Here is a 19,007-nt window from a genome sequence, read left to right on the forward strand (position 1 = left end):
CTGCGAGCCAGGCCTAATCATCCAACATCAGTGCCCGACCTCACTAATGCTTGTGGCTGAATGGAAGCAAGTCCCCGCAGCAATGTTCCAACATCTAGTGGAAAGCCTTCCCAGAAGAGAGGAGGCTGTTATAGCAGAAAAGGGGGAACCAATTCCATATTAATACCCATGGTTTTGTAATGAGATGTTCGACTAGCAGGTGTCCACAACATACTTTTGGTCATGTAGTGTAGGAACCCCACAACAGAGACAACCCAAGCAGGAGTGGCAGAGCGATGGGGGACCTGCAGGGCCACCTCTGAGGTTAAAGACCCAGCTGTCATCATGAGACAGCTGAACGCACCTCCCTGATCTGAGACACCATGTCTACCAGCTGCACATACCACCCACTACCACCCTACCCTACCCTCCGCCGTCTCCCCACCCAGCCAGGAGGCACTGGGGCTGGGGACAGACCGGGACCCCTGGTTTCCAGACTGTAGGACATGGTGACAGAGAGAGACCATCCCAGTGTGGGGTCAGAGAGAAATGCCTGTGGAATCTGAACTGTGCTTCTGCATGTGTTCATATGGAACCAGATACAGCATCAGAACACACTCCTTGGATTACAGTAATACAATCACACATCCTCTCAATCACACATCCTCTTAACACTGATCTGGAGGTGCGCCACAGGAGCCACAGAAACAACATGCTCACATTGCTGACTTTCATAGTTGAGGTTAATGGGTCCTTTAGGTCAACCGATACGCATGCTTGTCATGCCAGAGACTAGTGCACATGGTGGCACTGGCCGTTCATCAGAGCAATGAAAGGCTTCTCAGCATAGCAATCTGTACATGAAGACATCTAGGTCCAGTAACATGGTAATGCTTAGAGTAGGTTTAAAATAAAACCAGCGCTTGGACTTGCTGTTCTAGTTATAAGAATGATAAAAAAAGTAGGTCTGTAATCTAGTTTTTTTGAGGACACCATAAAACTTTTACTTTACAAGGGAGAGAGTGAAAACTGGGACAGAGAGAAAGAGGGATAGAGAGAAAGAAATAAGGACAGTCACAACAAGCACCAGCCACCCAGACCCATTTAACCAGATGCTTAAAGTTCAACGTAGTACTTTTTAACTGGAAAAACGACACAATAAGAGTGACTTCAGTCAACATCTGGCAAGAACTAAGAAATGATCTTACCAAGCCAGGCGCACAGAGATAAAAAGAGAACAAGTCTTATTCCCAATGTCTTTAAAAGCGCTGCTGTTAGTCCAGCCACCGATTGCACAGACCGATGAAAGTGTTAGAGCTTGTGTCAGACCTAGAAACATCCAGTCAACGTGTGACTCATTTAAACTCAACTATTTCAACCAGACTCCTCCTCAATGTCCTGGTGATATATTTACAATGACTCAGAGTGAGGCACATGTGACGATAACCAGGTTGGATTTACTTTTGCTTTCATTCGCAGAGCTGAGGAGGGAAGGTTTGAATCTTTGTCAAAATAAGAGAATCAGGGCTTCGTTAATTTGGCTACATAATGAATAGCGCCTGAAATCTGGATCCCATTAGCTGAAACAGAAAGAATGTGTTTACGGGCTATAGGTCAACATAGAAATGTCTATATAATAGATATCTATTTCATGAGACTCTCTAGGTAGACTTGCACACGTTGTGCAATAGCGATTGCGCACCGATCCGTAACAATAAGTTTAAAGTGTGTTTGATCTTCCCCTGACTGCCTTGGATTGAATCCTGTCAGTCTTTCGAGTGTAGCTATATCATTAGCGGCTAATGAAAAGGCACATACTATTCTTTTGGTACCTTAGTTCACTATTCACCATACCTTCACTTCCTCCTCATAGATAGCTCACAGATCAGTTGCCCCTAGGGCCACTTGTGATTAACGGAGGGCCTTTCTTCCTTTAGTGGCCCATTCTAACCCTGGGGCAACCCACAGGATAATGGGGTGCTATGACCCATATGTGAACCACCCCAAGTCACTTCTGGGTTACCTTACACATCTCTGTCATGTGCCTTCAACAAGTAGGACACTTCCCCTACAGTTCATCTGTCCCATGGAACTCCAAAACACTACAGGACAAGCTACAGGGCTAACCCAACTTCTACCCCACATGAATCCCCTCATGCATACCCTCTACATACACACAGGTCATCTGTTCCCCCTTTGACCTTACGCAAACAGGGTCAGAGGTCAGAGGGTAGGATAGTCCTGCTGACCCCAGCGAGGTGAGGTCCACCACATGGCTGAGGATTGATACCCAGGACCCAGGTAGAGAGCAGAGGGGCCAGGGGGAAGTGAAGAGACACACAGACAACTCTAGGAACAGCAGGGTCCCCTGTTTAGAACTAACTGGAATACAATTTACCCCAAGCTACCCATGTTATATTCAGCCCAACTCACCCTTATACACTCTAGAGGTCAACCGATTAATCAGAATGGCCGATTGTTTGGGGCCGATTTCAAGTTTTCAGAACAATCGGTAATTGGTATTTTTGGCCACCGATTTGCCGATTTTTTTTTTTTAATATAATATTTTTTTTAACTAGGCAAGTCAGTTAAGAACACATTCTTATTTTCAATGACGGCCTAGGAATGGTGGGTTAACTGCCTTGTTCAGGGGCAGAACGACAGATTTTTACCTTGTCAGCTTGGGGATTCAATCTTGCAACCTTACGGTTAACTAGTCCAACGCTCTAACCACCTGCTTTACATTGCACTCCACGAGGAGCCTGCCTGTTACGCGAATGCAGTAAGAAGCCAAGGTAAGTTGCTAGCTAGCATTAAACTTATCTTATAAAAAACAATCAATCTTAACATAATCACTAGTTAAACTAGTAATATCATCAACCATGTGTAGTTATCTAGCCTGTCCTGCGTTGCATATAATCGATGCGGTGCGCATTCGCGAAAAAGGACTGTCGTTGCTCCAACGTGTACCTAACCATAAACAATGTCTTTCTTAAAATCAATACACAAGTATATATTTTTAAACCTGCATATTTAGTTAATATTGCCTGCTAACATGAATTTCTTTTAACTTGGGAAAATGTGTCACCTCTGCAACAGAGTCAGGGTATATGCAGCAGTTTGGGCCGCCTGGCTCGTTGCGAACTGTGTGAATACTATTTCTTCCTAACAAAGACAGCCAACTTCGCCAAACGGGGGATGATTTAACCAAAGCGCATTTGCGAAAAAAGCACAATCGTTGCACGACTGTACCTAACCATAAACATCAATGCCTTTCTTAAAATCAATACACAGAAGTATATAATTTTGAAACCTGCATATTTAGCTAAAATAAATCCAGGTTAACAGGCAATATTAACCAGGTGAAATATGTGTCAGTTCTCTTGCGTTCATTGCACGCAGAGTCAGGGTATACGCAACAGTTTGGGCCGCCTGGCTCGCTGCGAACTAATTTGCCAGAATTTTACGTAATTATGACATACCACTGAAGGTTGTGCAATGTAACAGGAATATTTAGACTTATGGATGCCACCCGTTAGATAAAACACGTAACGGTTCCGTATTTCACTGAAAAAATAAACGTTTTGTTTTCCAGATGATAGTTTCTGGATTCGACCATATTAATGACCTAAGGCTCGTATTTCTGTGTGTTATTATGTTATAATTAAGTCTATGATTTGATATTTGATAGAGCAGTCTGACTGAGCGATGGTAGGCACCAGCAGGCTCGTAAGCATTCAAACAGCACTTTCGTGCGTTTTGCCAGTAGCCCTTCGCAATTCTTCAAGCATTGCGCTGTTTATGACTTCAAGCCTATCAACTCCCAAGATTAGGCTGGTGTAACCGATGTGAAATGGCTAGCTAGTTAGCCGGGTGCGCGCTAATAGCATTTCAAACGTCACTCGCTCTGAGACTTGCAGTAGTTGTTCCCCTTGCTCTGCATGGGTAACGCTGCTTCGAGGGTGGCTGTTGTTGATGTGTTCCTAGTTTGAGCCCAGGTAGGAGCGAGGAGAGGGACGAAAGCTATACTGTTACACTGGCAATACTAAAGTGCCTATAAGAACATCCAATAGTCAAAGGTATATGAAATACAAATCGTATAGAGAGAAATAGTCCTATAATTCCTATAATAACTACAACCTAAAACTTCTTACCTGGGAATATTGAAGACTCATGTTAAAAGGAACCACCAGCTTTCATATGTTCTCATGTTCTGAGCAAGGAACTTAAACGTTAGCTTTTTTTACATGGCACATATTGCACTTTTACTTTCTTCTCCAACACTTTGTTTTTGCATTATTTAAACCAAATTGAACGTTTCATTATTTATTTGAGGCTAAATTGATAGTATTTATGTATTATATTAAGTTAAAATAAGTGTTCGTTCAGTATTGTTGTAATTGTCATTATTACAAATACATAAAAAAAAAAAAAATTATATATATATTGCCAGTGTAACAGTATATATATATATAAATAAAACAAAAAAAAATAAAAAATATTTTAAAAAGTTCGGCCCATTTATCGGTATCGGCTTTTTTGGCCCTTTAATAAATCGGTATCGGCGTTGAAATATCATAAAATTGGTCAACCTCTAATACACTCACAGCAAATTGCAGAGCAGTAAGGTGCATACAACTTTCCTTCCGTGGCCTCCAACTGTTCTTAAATACAAGTAAAACTAAAATGCATGCGCTTCAACCGATCGCTGCCTGCACCTGCCCGCCCGTCCAGCATCACTACTCTGGACGGTTCTGACTTAGAATACAAATACCTAGGTGTCTGGTTAGACTGTAAACTCTCCTTCCAGACTCACATCAATCATCTCCAATCCAAAGTTAAATATAGAATTGGCTCCCTATTTCACAAAAAAGCATCTTTCACTCATGCTGCCAAACATACCCTCGTAAAACTGACCATCCTACCGATCCTCGACTTCAGCGACGTCATTTACAAAATAGCCTCCAACACCCTACTCAATAAATTGGATGCAGTCTATCACAGTGCCATCCGTTTTGTCACCAAAGCCCCATATACTACCCACCACTGCAACCTGTACGCTCTCGTTGGCTGGCCCTCGCTTCATACTCGTCGCCAAACCCACTGGCTCCAGGTCATCTACAAGACCCTGCTAGGTAAAGTTCCCCCTTATCTCAGCTCACTGGTCACCATAGCAGCACCAACCTGTAGCACGCGCTCCAGCAGGTATATCTCTCTGGTCACCCCCAAAGCCAATTCCTCCTTCGGCCGCCTCTCCTTCCAGTTTTCTGCTGCCAATGACTGGAACGAACTACAAAAATCTCTAAAACTGGAAACACTTATCTCCTTCACTAGCTTTAAGCACCAGCTGTCACAGCAGCTCACAGATTACTGCACCTGTACATAGCCCATCTATAAATTTAGCCCAAACAACTACCTCTTCCCCTACTGTATTTATTTATTTTACTCTTTGCACCCCATTATTTCTATTTCTACTTTGCACTTTCTTCCACTGCAAATCTACCATTCCAGTGTTTTACTTGCTATATTGTATTTACTTTGCCACCATGGCCTTTTTTGCCTTTACCTCCCTTATCTCACCTCATTTGCTCACTTTGTATATAGACTTATTTTTCTACTGTATTATTGACTGTATGTTTGTTTTACTCCATGTGTAACTCTGTGTTGTTGTATGTGTCAAACTGCTTTGCCTTCTCTTGGCCAGGTCACAATAGTAAATGAGAACTTGTTCTCAACTTGCCTACCTGGTTAAATAAAGGTGAAATATATATATTTTTTTAACCATTCAGCTACTAAAAACTCTTGGTTTAAAATGGTGCAGTTCCCGCATAGTTAGGAGTTGATAATAAATAATAAATGAATAAATAAAGTTGTAATGGGATGCTGGGAACCCCCTCTTTTTAACAAAGGCCATTAAAACAACTGTTTTCCCCGTGATTGCAGTATGAATTGTTGTGCATTGACTGCTTGTCAGAATGCATGTTTCCCTCCCTATGGGAGTCGCAACTTCAATGTGCCTTGAGAGGAATATTCATCTCGCACAGAATGCACAACAACAAACCGACTAGGTAAATAGATCAACTATGGACTTGTCTGGATTTTCTCTTCATTACTCATTTATTTTGCAAGGGAGAATTAAATGTGGACTGTTCTACTATCGTCAAAGTGCACCCCGGCTGTTCCATATATTTTTTTTTGCGCGTTGTCAATGAGTTTGCAATGGCGCAGCGCCACAACTAAATGACTGCAGCGGAAACACTGCACCTGTTGTGAAATCCACAATCCAGTACAGAGGACGTAAGCAAGGTGATCGCCAACCATTTACTGTTTAAAAAAGACCAGAATCCCTTGCTCTAGTACTTCTGGACATGTTTACCCAAGGAGTTTAAGGCATTTTCCTGATTAGCTGTACAGGGTCAGAATACCCAGAAATTCCCAGGCCATGTAATAAGAGTAACAGATTTAACGTGCACGAGCAAGAGAAAAAGCTGAATAAACTAAACAGTGCTTAGGATAACACAGTTGGTGTGTAAACACAGGGTTTCCCAAAGTCGGTCCTAGGTCCCCTCCTGGGTGCTCGTTTTGGTTTTTGCCTTTGTACTACACAGCTGATTCAAATAATCAAAGCTTGATGATGAATTGGTTATTTTGATCAGCTATGTAGAGCTTGGGCAAAAAGCAAAACATGCACCCGGGAAGGGCCCCAGGACAGAGTTTGGGAAACCCTGTGTTTACAGGCAGATCGATATTGTATGACCACCAACAGGCAGATCGATATTGTATGACCACCAACAGGCAGATAGATATTGTATGACCACCAACAGGCAGATAGATATTGTATGACCACCAACAGGCAGATAGATATTGTATGACCACCAACAGGCAGATAGATATTGTATGACCACCAACAGGCAGATAGATATTGTATGACCACCAACAGGCAGATAGATATTGTATGACCACCAACAGGCAGATATATATTGTATGACCACCAACAGGCAGATAGATATTGTATGACCACCAACAGGCAGATAGATATTGTATGACCACCAACAGGCAGATAGATATTGTATGACCACCAACAGGCAGATAGATATTGTATGACCACCAACAGGCAGATAGATATTGTATGACCACCAACAGGCAGATAGATATTGTATGACCACCAACAGGCAGATAGATATTGTATGACCACCAACAGGCAGATAGATATTGTATGACCACCAACAGGCAGATAGATATTGTATGACCACCAACAGGCAGATAGATATTGTATGACCACCAACAGGCAGATAGATATTGTATGACCACCAACAGGCAGATAGATATTGTATGACCACCAACAGGCAGATAGATATTGTATGACCACCAACAGGCAGATAGATATTGTATGACCACCAACAGGCAGATAGATATTGTATGACCACCAACAGGCAGATAGATATTGTATGACCACCAACAGGCAGATAGATATTGTATGACCACCAACAGGCAGATAGATATTGTATGACCACCAACAGGCAGATAGATATTGTATGACCACCAACAGGCAGATAGATATTGTATGACCACCAACAGGCAGATAGATATTGTATGACCACCAACAGGCAGATAGATATTGTATGACCACCAACAGGCAGATAGATATTGTATGACCACCAACAGGCAGATAGATATTGTATGACCACCAACAGGCAGATAGATATTGTATGACCACCAACAGGCAGATAGATATTGTATGACCACCAACAGGCAGATAGATATTGTATGACCACCCCTCAGATGTATTTATAGAACTAAAAGGAAACTGGGATTGGAACAACTGATTGTCAAGTTTCCTCTGAACACTTTTCTCTCAAACGTCATCATCAACTGTTGAAATGCACATGAATTTCTGAACAGATTCAACAAAGTAAGAAAAGGGAACTTGGTCAAACTGAAGTAGACATTATGCACAACTTAGAGGAACATAGCTGAATGTCAGCATGGAATACATGAATGCCTAGCCCACTTCTGTCCTGGAATAGAAATGAATGATGCTTCTGTAAAAACAGCCTACACTTTCCTCAAGAAAAATCTTTGAACAAACTAAGGCATCTCTTTCAATAGAGCACTACATGCCCACTACTGAACTGGCAGAGCCTTGCCCACTACTGAACTGGCAGAGCCTTGCCCACTACTGAACTGGCAGAGCCTTGCCCACTACTGAACTGGCAGAGCCTTGCCCACTACTGAACTGGCAGAGCCTTGCCCACTACTGAACTGGCAGAGCCTTGCCCACTACTGAACTGGCAGAGCCTTGCCCACTACTGAACTGGCAGAGCCTTGCCCACTACTGAACTGGCAGAGCCTTGCCCACTACTGAACTGGCAGAGCCTTGCCCACTACTGAACTGGCATAGTTTCTTAAAGGAAAATGTCAAAGAAATTCTACTTCATACTCATCATCTCCAGCACCTCTCCAACATCAACATATGTGAAAACTGCAAGTTTCTATGTTTTGTATTAAAAAAATGAAGATGAGTGTTTTCAATGACATTGGTATGAATCGTGATTTTAACCAATTGTGAGTAGGTGTTACCTAATAATTGGTTCATGATGTCATTGGAAACTGTTCCTCTATATTTTTTACTCCAAAACAAAGAAATGCACCATTTGTATACTGTAGGTTGATCTTGGGGTGGTGCTGGAGAATATGAAGTTGAAAATGTTTGAAATGTCCCTTTAATAGCTGAGCCTAGCCATGATCAATCAGCCAGACGTGAAGAAGAGAAGAGCACAGGTCCCGAAATGTTCCTCTCCAACCCCAAACATGAAACAAACTCTGTTTTCATCCATTTATTGTTTGTCACATTCCATGTTCTCTCCTCATTGCATGGTGGGATCTAATTACAAGCCCAGAGAGAGAGACCAGTAAAACCCCCATATGGCTAAGTGGGGTGCAAAGCCCAGAAGAGTTTACGACTCTTCAGCTCCACCCAGAGACACAGATGCCCATTGTTTTGGGGAGACATGGAGACTTCTGGGAAACATTGAGTCATTAGGGATGACTGCAGAGTGGTGGAGATCCCTGGGGAGTAAATGCTTCTAAAGGATGGAATGTCAAAGAATCAGGCAGGCTGTACCTCCACCAGGGCCTTCAGACAGCAAGGGGTGAGCAATTAGTTCCCCTTCTACCTTACGCAAATCAGGGCCAGAGGGTAGGATAGTCCCGCTGACCCCGGCGAGGTGAGGTCCTCCACATGGCTGAGGATTGATACCCAGGACCCAGGTAGAGAGCAGAGGGGCCAGGGGGAAGTGAAGAGACACAGACACCTCTAGGGTCCCCTGCTTAGAGGTTCTGTATGTTATTACCCAAGAACAGACAACACTCCTCCTTTCCTCTGAAACGTTATTAAAGGGGACCTCAGTCATGTTCTGTCTACGGTGGTATGGCTTCTCCCACCAGAGACCCCCATTGGTCTTTGATGGCGAGGGGCCTCGTGTTGTTTTAGGAAAAATAAATGAGCGTATATGGGGCTGGAGTGGAGCGTAGCGGCAGTGAGCAGCACACAGGGGCACTGAGACAGCAATAGTGGCCATGGGCCAGGGGAAATAGAGCTGGCATGTGTGGAATCTGCCTCTCAAGGGGAGATGCTGGTTTGGATTCTGCCACCGCGCTGAGCACACGATAGGGTCTTTGAATGGCCCTTACTGTTAGGTGCCTTTCTACCAACGTGAAGGGAGAGGGGAATGTCATGCACTTTATGACTGCACCCGTCTTCACATTTGGTAGCAATTTGCTTTAAAATGGTTGCGGTGAGATTCACAGAGAAAATTATGGAAACGTGGTGCATGTGGAATGTCAGGATAAGTGAGAGTGAAAATAAAGGAGTCAGAGGTAGCCTTACTTGTCAAATGGTCTCATGCCCAAAGCATTTTAAAGTCAGTATGCCACAATGGGATAACAAATAGGTTTTTGCTGTTACCATATGGCCTCTTTACTGAAACGTGATCCTCTAATAGTTAAATACAACCATGTCCTCCCTATCAACAGTCATTTGGTTCAATAGCAAAACAAAGAGATCAGACGTACCTCAGTGACTCCTTGCTTTCGTCCGAGCTGTTGTCTCCCTGAGCTGGTCTGCTGTCCACCACTGTGTCTGAAATCTCTCTCTCGCTTGGGGTCTCAGGGGTTCTGGGGACAGGCTTACCCTGCTCTGGAAGAGGGGTGCGGTGTCCCTGGCTGCCTGTACTCCCCAGGCTACCTGCTCCATGGTGCTCTGGACGAGGGGTGCGGTGTCCCTGGCTGCCTGTACTCCCCAGGCTACCGGCTTCATAATGCTCTGGAAGAGGGGTGCGGTGTCCCTGGCTGTCTGTACACCCCGCTCCATAATACTCTGGAAGAGGGGTGCGGTGTCCCTGGCTGTCTGTACACCCCGCTCCATAATACTCTGGAAGAGGGGTGCGGTGTCCCTGGCTGTCTGTACACCCAGCTCCATAATGCTCTGGACGAGGGGTGCGGTGTCCCTGGCTGTCTGTACACCCCGCTCCATAATGCTCTGGACAAGGGGTGCGGTGTCCCTGGCTGCCTGTACTCACCAGGCTTCCTGCTCCATGATGCTCTGGAAGAGGGGTGCAGTGTCCCTGGCTGTCTATACTCCCCGCTCCATAATGCTCTGGACGAGGGGTGCGGTGTCCCTGGCTGTCTGTACACCCCGCTCCATAATGCTCTGGACAAGGGGTGCGGTGTCCCTGGCTGCCTGTACTCACCAGGCTTCCTGCTCCATGATGCTCTGGAAGAGGGGTGCGGTGTCCCTGGCTGTCTATACTCCCCGCTCCATAATGCTCTGGAAGAGGGGTGCGGTGTCCCTGGCTGTCTATACTCCCCGCTCCATAATGCTCTGGAAGAGGGGTGCGGTGTCCCTGGCTGCCTGTACTCCCCAGGCTCCCTGCTCCATGGTGCTCTGGAAGAGGTGTGCGGTGTCCCTGGCTGCCTGTACTCCCCAGGCTCCCTGCTCCATGGTGCTCTGGACGAGGGGTGCGGTGTCTCTGGCTGCCTGTACTCCCCAGGCTCCCTGCTCCATGGTGCTCTGGACGAGGGGTGAGGCGCCCCTGGCTGTCTGTACTCCCCACGCCATGGTGCTCTGGAAGAGGGGTACGGTGTCCCTGGCAGTCTGTACTCCCCACGCCATGGTGCTCTGGAAGAGGGGTGCGGTGTCCCTGGCTGTCTGTACTCCCCACGCCATGGTGCTCTGGAAGAGGGGTGCGGTGTCCCTGGCAGTCTGTACTCCCCACGCCATGGTGTCCCTGGCAGTCTGTACTCCCCACTCCATGGTACTCTGGAAGAGGGGTGCGGTGTCCCTGGCTCCCTGTACGGCTCCCTGTACTCCCTAGTCTACCTGTTCCAGGCTCCCTGTCCCTCTCTCCCGTTCCCGCGGCCCGCTTGGCCTCAGAGCAGCGCTTCATAGCCTGTAGCTGGGAGAGGGGAACTATGTCGCCCCCTTGGGGTCGGTGCCAGACAGTCTGGCGTCCCACGGAGTTGTAGTAGTAGAAGCGGCCGCTCTGGGGGTCAAAGAGCTCCCACCACTGGTTGCCGTCAGCCTGACGAACGGGAGCGCCTAAAGGAGGGTCCCAGCCGCATTCGCCAGTGGCCAGGTTCACGTACATGCGCTCCCGAGAGCGTGGCTCCAGGATCTCCACCCAATCTGGACTAAAAAACAGACAGAAAATAATGTTGTTAGGACTGAGAGTAACGAGAAAGAGGAAAACAGCTTTGAAGCGATTAATAACAAAACACTTTGTTCAGTATGGAAATCCTACTGAAATGACCATCCCTGTTAAATGCTTATCTGATAAACAACCTGCACACAAGTTAAAGTCAAAAACGGACTACAAAGCAAACACCCTTACACGACCCATATGTATAGTGAATGTTTGCGACCACAACACGTGTCCATCTGTGTGTGAGTGCTATAGAATGCTGGTTCAGCAGTGATGTCATCCCTCTGGTGGGCTGAGGAGCAGCGGGAGTAGCTCTGTGTGTCTGTGATCTGACTAAGGGACAGGTGGACCCGCTCTGTACGGCACTAGGACCACAGCCGGCAGGCCTGGAGAGCACCATCCGCTCCAACAGCACCACACAGGGCATGGCATGAGGATCACTAGCAGCTAACTCAGCAGAACACAGAGGGCTGGGAAGGGGAGGGGTTTGAGACTGGCCCACATACACACACAGACAGGGTACAGAGGAATGTGTCATTGAGAAAGGGGGCAACCTGTCAGATTGAGGCGATACATTTGGGTCATGTTTCCCTTTGAGAAATCCCTTATATGGTCTCTTTTGATCTAGTTATCTGATGCAGAGCAGCTTCAAGTGTGCCAATGAATCCATGAGGGACCCACAGCCAGCCTGTCGTGTCCTTTTAGTCGGCTGAGAACCCGGTTCGGGGCTAGGCTGGGGAGGCAGAGACAGGGCATTGGAGAAGAACCTCAGGAGGCTGAAAAGATTTGGCATGGGTCCTCAGATCTTCAAAAGTTAAACAGCTGCACCATTGAGAGCATCTTGACTGGGTGCATCACTGCTTGGTATTGCAACTGCTTGGCATTCGACCGCAAAGTGCTACAGAGGGTAGTGCATACGGACCAGTACATCACTGGGGCCGAGCTCCCTGCCATTCAGGACCTTTATACCAGGCGGTGTCAGATGAAGGTCCATTGGGGGTGCCCAGGATGCCCCTGCCCAGCATGCACCACCTGACCCAGCTCCAATCCTGGTCCAGCCGCTGCTGGACTTCCCGGATATACCACCACTGAGTCTGGACCTACATGGGCAAAATATGCTGCTCGTATTTAGGGGTGGCTGTTACAAATTCCCTGCCGATGACTCTTATCAGCACCTCACAACCTTTCAAGTTGCACACCTCACTCAGGTAGCTTAGTGATTAGAGCATTGGACTAGTAACCGAAAGGTTGCAAGATCGAATCCCCGAGCTGTCAAGGTAAAAATCTGTCGTTCTGCCCCTGAACAAGGCAGTTAACGCACTGTTCCTAGGCCGTCATTGAAAATAAGAACTTGTTCTTAACTGACTTGCCTAGTTGAATAAAGATAAAATACAAATAAACTCCCTATCCCCCCAGTAGCGATGCCTGATATTCTAGTTTTACCATAAGCCGGCCTCAAACTCTCTCTGACCTGTTTGACCTAGCTCTGATTGGTTGCCATGCCAGTTGCTAGGGTGCCGGACACCCTTCTGACTCTCCAGGTCACACACTTCTCAGTCTCCTCCAAGCAGTTGCGGAGAGAGCAGCAAGCTCCTACACCTATGCCCTACTCAACACAACTGGACTTCTGTGGACTGGGATGGTGTGCGTGCACAAAGGGAGTTGTGTGAAATGTATATTGTTCTTCAAAGTTTGTTGTATTTATTGTATGTTTACTTTATGTAATGTGTGCAGGTAGCATATACATTTATCAGCCAGGTCATTCAAGATTGAAGTTTGAATTGGACGTCTATCCATGTCCTGAGGACGTCAGGAAGGGGCAACACTGAGCACAATTACCATCAAGTAGGCTTGGGTTTTGCGAGGGTGTTGTGGATGGGCGTACTCCCATGACTCTGGATCAGAAGGTTGCGCGTTCGATCCTAGTCCTGGACACAGGTTTGTAATTTTGGGTTTTAACCGTATCCCAAACCTTAACCATTCGGAATGAGTGCCTACACTTAATCCGTTAACTTTGAAATTTGGAGAAATGGAATGATACAGAACAGCAACAAAAACAACTCCAAATGTGACGTTTGAAGAACGTGGATGAACGTCTAATTCTGCAGTGAGACAGAGCTCGTTGACATGTATACATTGCTTCCATTGTTAAAAGCTTTGTTGCTCTACTTGTGCTATTAGTTATTGCATTGTGTAGAGTGTGTTCATTACCTCCGTTTCTGTCCATTAGAGAACCACAACCATTCCAGTACATCCCCATGTACATGAATGTTTCTGTGTGTAAATAAAGTTCCTGTGTGTGTTAACTCTTGGGCTGCTTTATTCCCCTTTAACTGGGGGGCGGCGTCAGTGGTTGACAGACCAGTAAATGCATAAAGCCGGGATTCTCTTTTTCAAGTGCACTCCCAGATCATGGACGAGGGTATTTGACCATTTCCCTACAATTTGGGACACATGGCCAGGGAACCTGTGGTGAAGAGGGGGTGCAGGGTGTCTGGCACGGCCCACAGTACCCAACACATGCCCAACACATGCCACCCGCACCCCCAGCCTCAAAATAGCCTCAGAAGAGAAGAATGCCAGCCAAGTCGACAGGACTGCCTTTGCATTGGGCATAAAGCTCAGTGGAAACTATCTGTATGCGTTCCCCTCTTCACTGCCAGGTTAACATCCAGGGGGACAGGGGCCCTCCACATGATCCCTGCCTGTGTGTCAGTGTGAATGTTTCTTCTGTCTGTTGGGAGACCATCTGCCTCCCACTCTGAACAAGGGCACATAATTCCCTGTCACAGCTTACATGACTGTAATTAACATGACCAACCTCTTCAAGAAGAGAGACGAATAAATCTGTAACTTAGCCCTGTTTTCTTCTGAGCATCTGCAGTCAAAGTATGTAAGTGTCCACATACATCATTATGTGAGAGAGAGAATGAATGTGTGAGCCAGAGAGAGAGAGAAAGACACAGAGACAGACAGACAGACGATGTAATTGCAATGTAAACATGTTTCACATGCAAATAAAGCCCCTTTGAATTGAGAGAGTTTGATGTGATGAGGGATGGGCATGATGGGGGGGGTGTTTACAAGTCTAGCAAATGACAAAAGAGAATTCCTGCAGTGAGGCGCCATGGATAGTTTCAGTCGAGGAGGGGACGACTTTTATACTGATGGATCAAAAGCTTAATGGGCGGGAAGCGGGTGGAAATAAAGGGACAGTCCAACTGGAGACATAAGCAGTCAATAGTCCTATCCCACACACCCACTCCTCAGCCTCCCTCCCACTGCTTCCAGTCTCCCAAGGAGGCATTCCCTTACAGCAGCAAGCAGAGTAGTGGGGTGGGGGGGCATAGGACTATTGACTGCTTATGCCTCCAGTTTGACTGTCACAATATTATCTATGCTCTAGTCAGTTGTACCTGCACCAAAACACCAGAATTTTTCCTTCATAACTTGTTCTTCATCTTTTTTAAATAGTAAGCCCATTTGTTTTCTTATGGCTCTCTTCCCCTCTGCAGCAGACATGGTGAGCAATGTGCTTGGAACATCGAATCGCAATAAAAATTGTAATATCGGCACATAAGTATCGTGACAATATCGCAATGTGAGGTCACTGGCAATTCCCAGCCCTAAAACAGAGCACTTCACATTGGATTCAACCCTGTCAAAGTCACATTTTTGGCATTACATTATTGTAATGAAAGAAAAAAATCAGAAAGAGAAAACAGCAGTGGAGAGTGTAACACGTGTTCACAAGACACCACCATACTGACAGAAACGTGCTGACAGGAAACCAGGGGTTAAAGGTCATGTGCGTAGGCCATAGTTAGCTGCGTAGGAGCAGCGTGGGGTACAGTGGTTGCATAATGGACTTTCCACCAGGGTAAATAAACAGTAGGTTACAAAGTGGAACCAGCATCTCGCTGCCAGCCGCTGATAAGCAGGAAGATGGACTGTCGGTCAGGTTTGGAATTCTTGGAAGATGTATTCTGGGAGCTCTTATACAAGATCAACACCCTCCCCGTTATCTAACTATGTGATGTGTAACATCACCCAGCCACTCGATTTCACTGTGCAGAGTAGAGATCGACCCTCTTTCAAATGGTTGGTGAGATAGGGTTGAACTGTTACAGTGTTACAGTGTTACTCGATGGTCAAACTAATCTGTTCCACTAGAGCCAGTCGCTGAGTTAGAAGTGTGTGAGTATGCAGTTGGCATACTCAATAGAACAATCGCTGGGCGATAGAGAATACAGATCATTTCCAATACATATTGAGTTTTGTGGATATGCACCATATCCTGACAAATTGTGAATCCACGTGTCTTCTAGACATATATGATATTGGGATTACTCATGGGCATTTCATATGGCAGGATGTGCTCATTAGATATCCGGAGACAGGCCTATGTGAACATCTTATTTTCTCTATATGATGACAAATCACGGCCGGTTAGGGCTCCCAAGTGGCGCAGCGGTCTAAGGCACTGCATCTCAGTGCTAGAGGCGTCACTACAGACCGTGGTTTGATTCCAGGCTGTAGCACTACCGGCCGTGATTGGGAGTCCCATAGGGCGGCGCACAATTGGCCCAGCATCGTCCAGGTTTGGTCAGTGTAGGCTGTCATTGTAAATAAGAATTTGTTCTTAACTGACATGCCTTGTTAAATAAAGGTTAAATAAAAATGTTTAACTGACAGTAGGTCTACATAGTATATGCTCTTGACTGAGGGACACATCAGGATCTTGATATGCATTTTGATATGCTAAATAAGGACAATTTCTGATGCTTATTTGAGTTGAGGACATGCTCAATAATTGGACAAATATTAAATCCATATCATTCTTTCAGACACTAGCTATAATTGTTGTATTCCCTCTGGATAAAGGCATGCACAAACTGAAAGCACTGTAACTGGTAGCCTAGCAACAAGAATCACATATTTTCTGTGGTGGAGTTACAACTGTCATTTTTGAATTTTGGGGCCACAAATGAGTGTGTAAACGGTGTGTGGTGGAACTGATAACTGGAGAAACAACGACGTGAGAAACTGTTCAGAAAATACTTTGAAGTTGTTAACGCATAAGTGAGTAGCTAATTTCAGATGTTTTATTGATCTTAGTAACTAGAATCAAGAACGTTAGCTAATTTGGCCAGCAGCCAGTACGGTCAGCTAGCTAGCTAGGCTTGATGGGGGGGGGGGGGGGGGTGAAAGCTAACTGGTAGCCTAGCTAGCTAACAAATAACAACATTTTAGCTAGCTAGCAGCATAGCTTGCTAGCTAGCTACGTTGTTCCAGTTCATTGTCATGAATGAAGCGTGTGGAGTAGCTACCTTTTGGTATGGTTATGTGAAATGACAATATTTTCTTGCAATAGACACAATTTTGATTCATTACTGATGCATTGACAGTTTGGAGTGGATCACAGACCAACACTACCACCACGTTGGGTCAGGACTGCGAGGGACCGCCGATGACGCCCCAACCTGCACCCATAGTCCATAACAAAACAGGGCAGGTACGGGGTATTGAGGGTGTGCAACTTTAATTTTCTGTGAAAATATATACAAATATGTTTTAGGCCAATCCTTGCTATGTTTGTATCTTTACAGAAAACATGTGTTGTGATTGGAACTCTGGATTTGCAATGCTACATTTTTCTTTTTTTACAGAAATAGCAGAGATGTGCTTTGGAAATAGCAACTTTGATTAAATCTAAAATGTTTGCCTTTCCGTGCCTTGTATAGCCTACTACTGAATATGGTGCAAATGTATGCAATATGTGAACGTCATGTGAAGAAGCAGGATAGTTTCCAGTGCCTGAACAGGTAAAATAATTTGGGCTCTAGACATTTCATAATTTGGATTTAGCCCGTTTTCGATCAGACATACGATGAGGAATATTAAATATCATGTAAGGATATCTATTGAAATGCCTTTTTTTTTTTTTATACAGATACATAAATGTTCAGGTAATGACTACATGCTCTTTCAGGAGTTATAATATTCTACAAATATGTAAGCTGGAGCAAGCGCATCAGGTGAACCTATCTCACCCCAGATATCTCCCTGGACTCATACGGTAGCAGGGAGATTTCTAAGGTCCGGATTGGATGCATGTAGAAACTGTCCCATTACAGAGAATATCCTAGCTCTGTATATGAAATAAGGAAATGCGTATCTGGAGCATGTCTACTCCTTACAGTATATCTAATAAAATGTCATATCCGGAAATGTATAGGTAAAGATATTCTCTGATATTTACCCTTTTGGCCCAGTGTAATGTTTACAAATGGTTTGGAATGCAGTCCGCATAACTCCAGTAAAGTTGAAAACACTACTCTAAATGTTTTATAATGATCTGAAATGAACTCGTTACACATGTGCTCGTGTGACTAATGAAAGCGGCACCTGATTTTCTTTAAGACAACATATTCTGAATTGAAGAAGACGTGCATTGGAAAAGTGCTATGGTTATACTACTGAGAGAGGCACTTAGCCCGACACCAGTAACCCCACTGACTACAGTAAACATCAGAAGGGACACTACTGTATGTGAAGCATAGACATAATACATCTACTATGCCACAGGTAAGACAGTGCTTAAGATAAATTGGTAACATATATCCTAATACTGGTGTTTGGTTCTTATTATTCTCTAGATCTGATAACACATTCACACTCTCTCCATGGAAGGCACACGGGCTCTTTATCTCCCATCTGGGTCAAGGAGACGTCTATGCACCAAGTGGTTATTCTACGATGACAAAAAAATACTCAAAAACACCTCCCCAAACAGAAAACACGACAGAGCATTGCAACAAGACCAACATAAACACATGCACACCCTCTCCTCCATCCTGTTTCTCCTAGCCACTGTGTGTCAGAGGTCTCATTCTCAATAATAACTTCATCCACAACCCACAGTTGTCCCAAAATAACTTGAGATGTTGAATGGCGTTTCCCCAGAAGGCAGAACAGTATTCTGCTCATGGAATCTGCTCCATTGTTTTAAAACAACCCAAAGTATAAATGACAGTTTTCCCCAGCAGTGAAAAACATAGGAGTGGACATTGCATTGTCTGAAAATAGGGCAACACAGTTCTGTCATTGTTTAGTTTTGGCTTTCAATCAAATTCAAATTCCAGTATAGCTCAAATCGATTCCCTCAAAGATAAACTATTGTGAAGAAAGGTTTTCCTCCATGTACCTCAGCCACAATGAAGTGAAGAGACAGGAGACTATAGGGACAGTGTTCTGTACAGGGCTAACACGAGCCATACAAGTTGATGTAAAGACAGATGGTCTAACGGCTGAAGAACAGAAATC

At 45.1% G+C, this 19,007-nt stretch overlaps 1 protein-coding gene across 3 annotated transcripts in view; it reads right to left on the bottom strand.

Moving 5' to 3' along the window:
* Window positions 1-19,007, bottom strand: part of LOC106582900 (rho GTPase-activating protein 39) — a 60,636-nt gene that overhangs the window by 24,467 nt on the left and 17,162 nt on the right. For all 3 annotated transcript variants that reach the window (XM_014166493.3, XM_014166492.3, XM_045705574.2), the window contains exon 2: window positions 10,054-11,670. In XM_014166493.3, coding sequence (XP_014021968.3) covers window positions 10,054-11,670 — 1,617 coding nt within the window. The remainder of the gene's footprint in view (window positions 1-10,053; window positions 11,671-19,007) is intronic.

Source organism: Salmo salar, chromosome 22 (genome assembly GCF_965601325.2).
Source record: "Salmo salar chromosome 22, fSalSal1, whole genome shotgun sequence".
Taxonomy (NCBI): domain Eukaryota; kingdom Metazoa; phylum Chordata; class Actinopteri; order Salmoniformes; family Salmonidae; genus Salmo; species Salmo salar.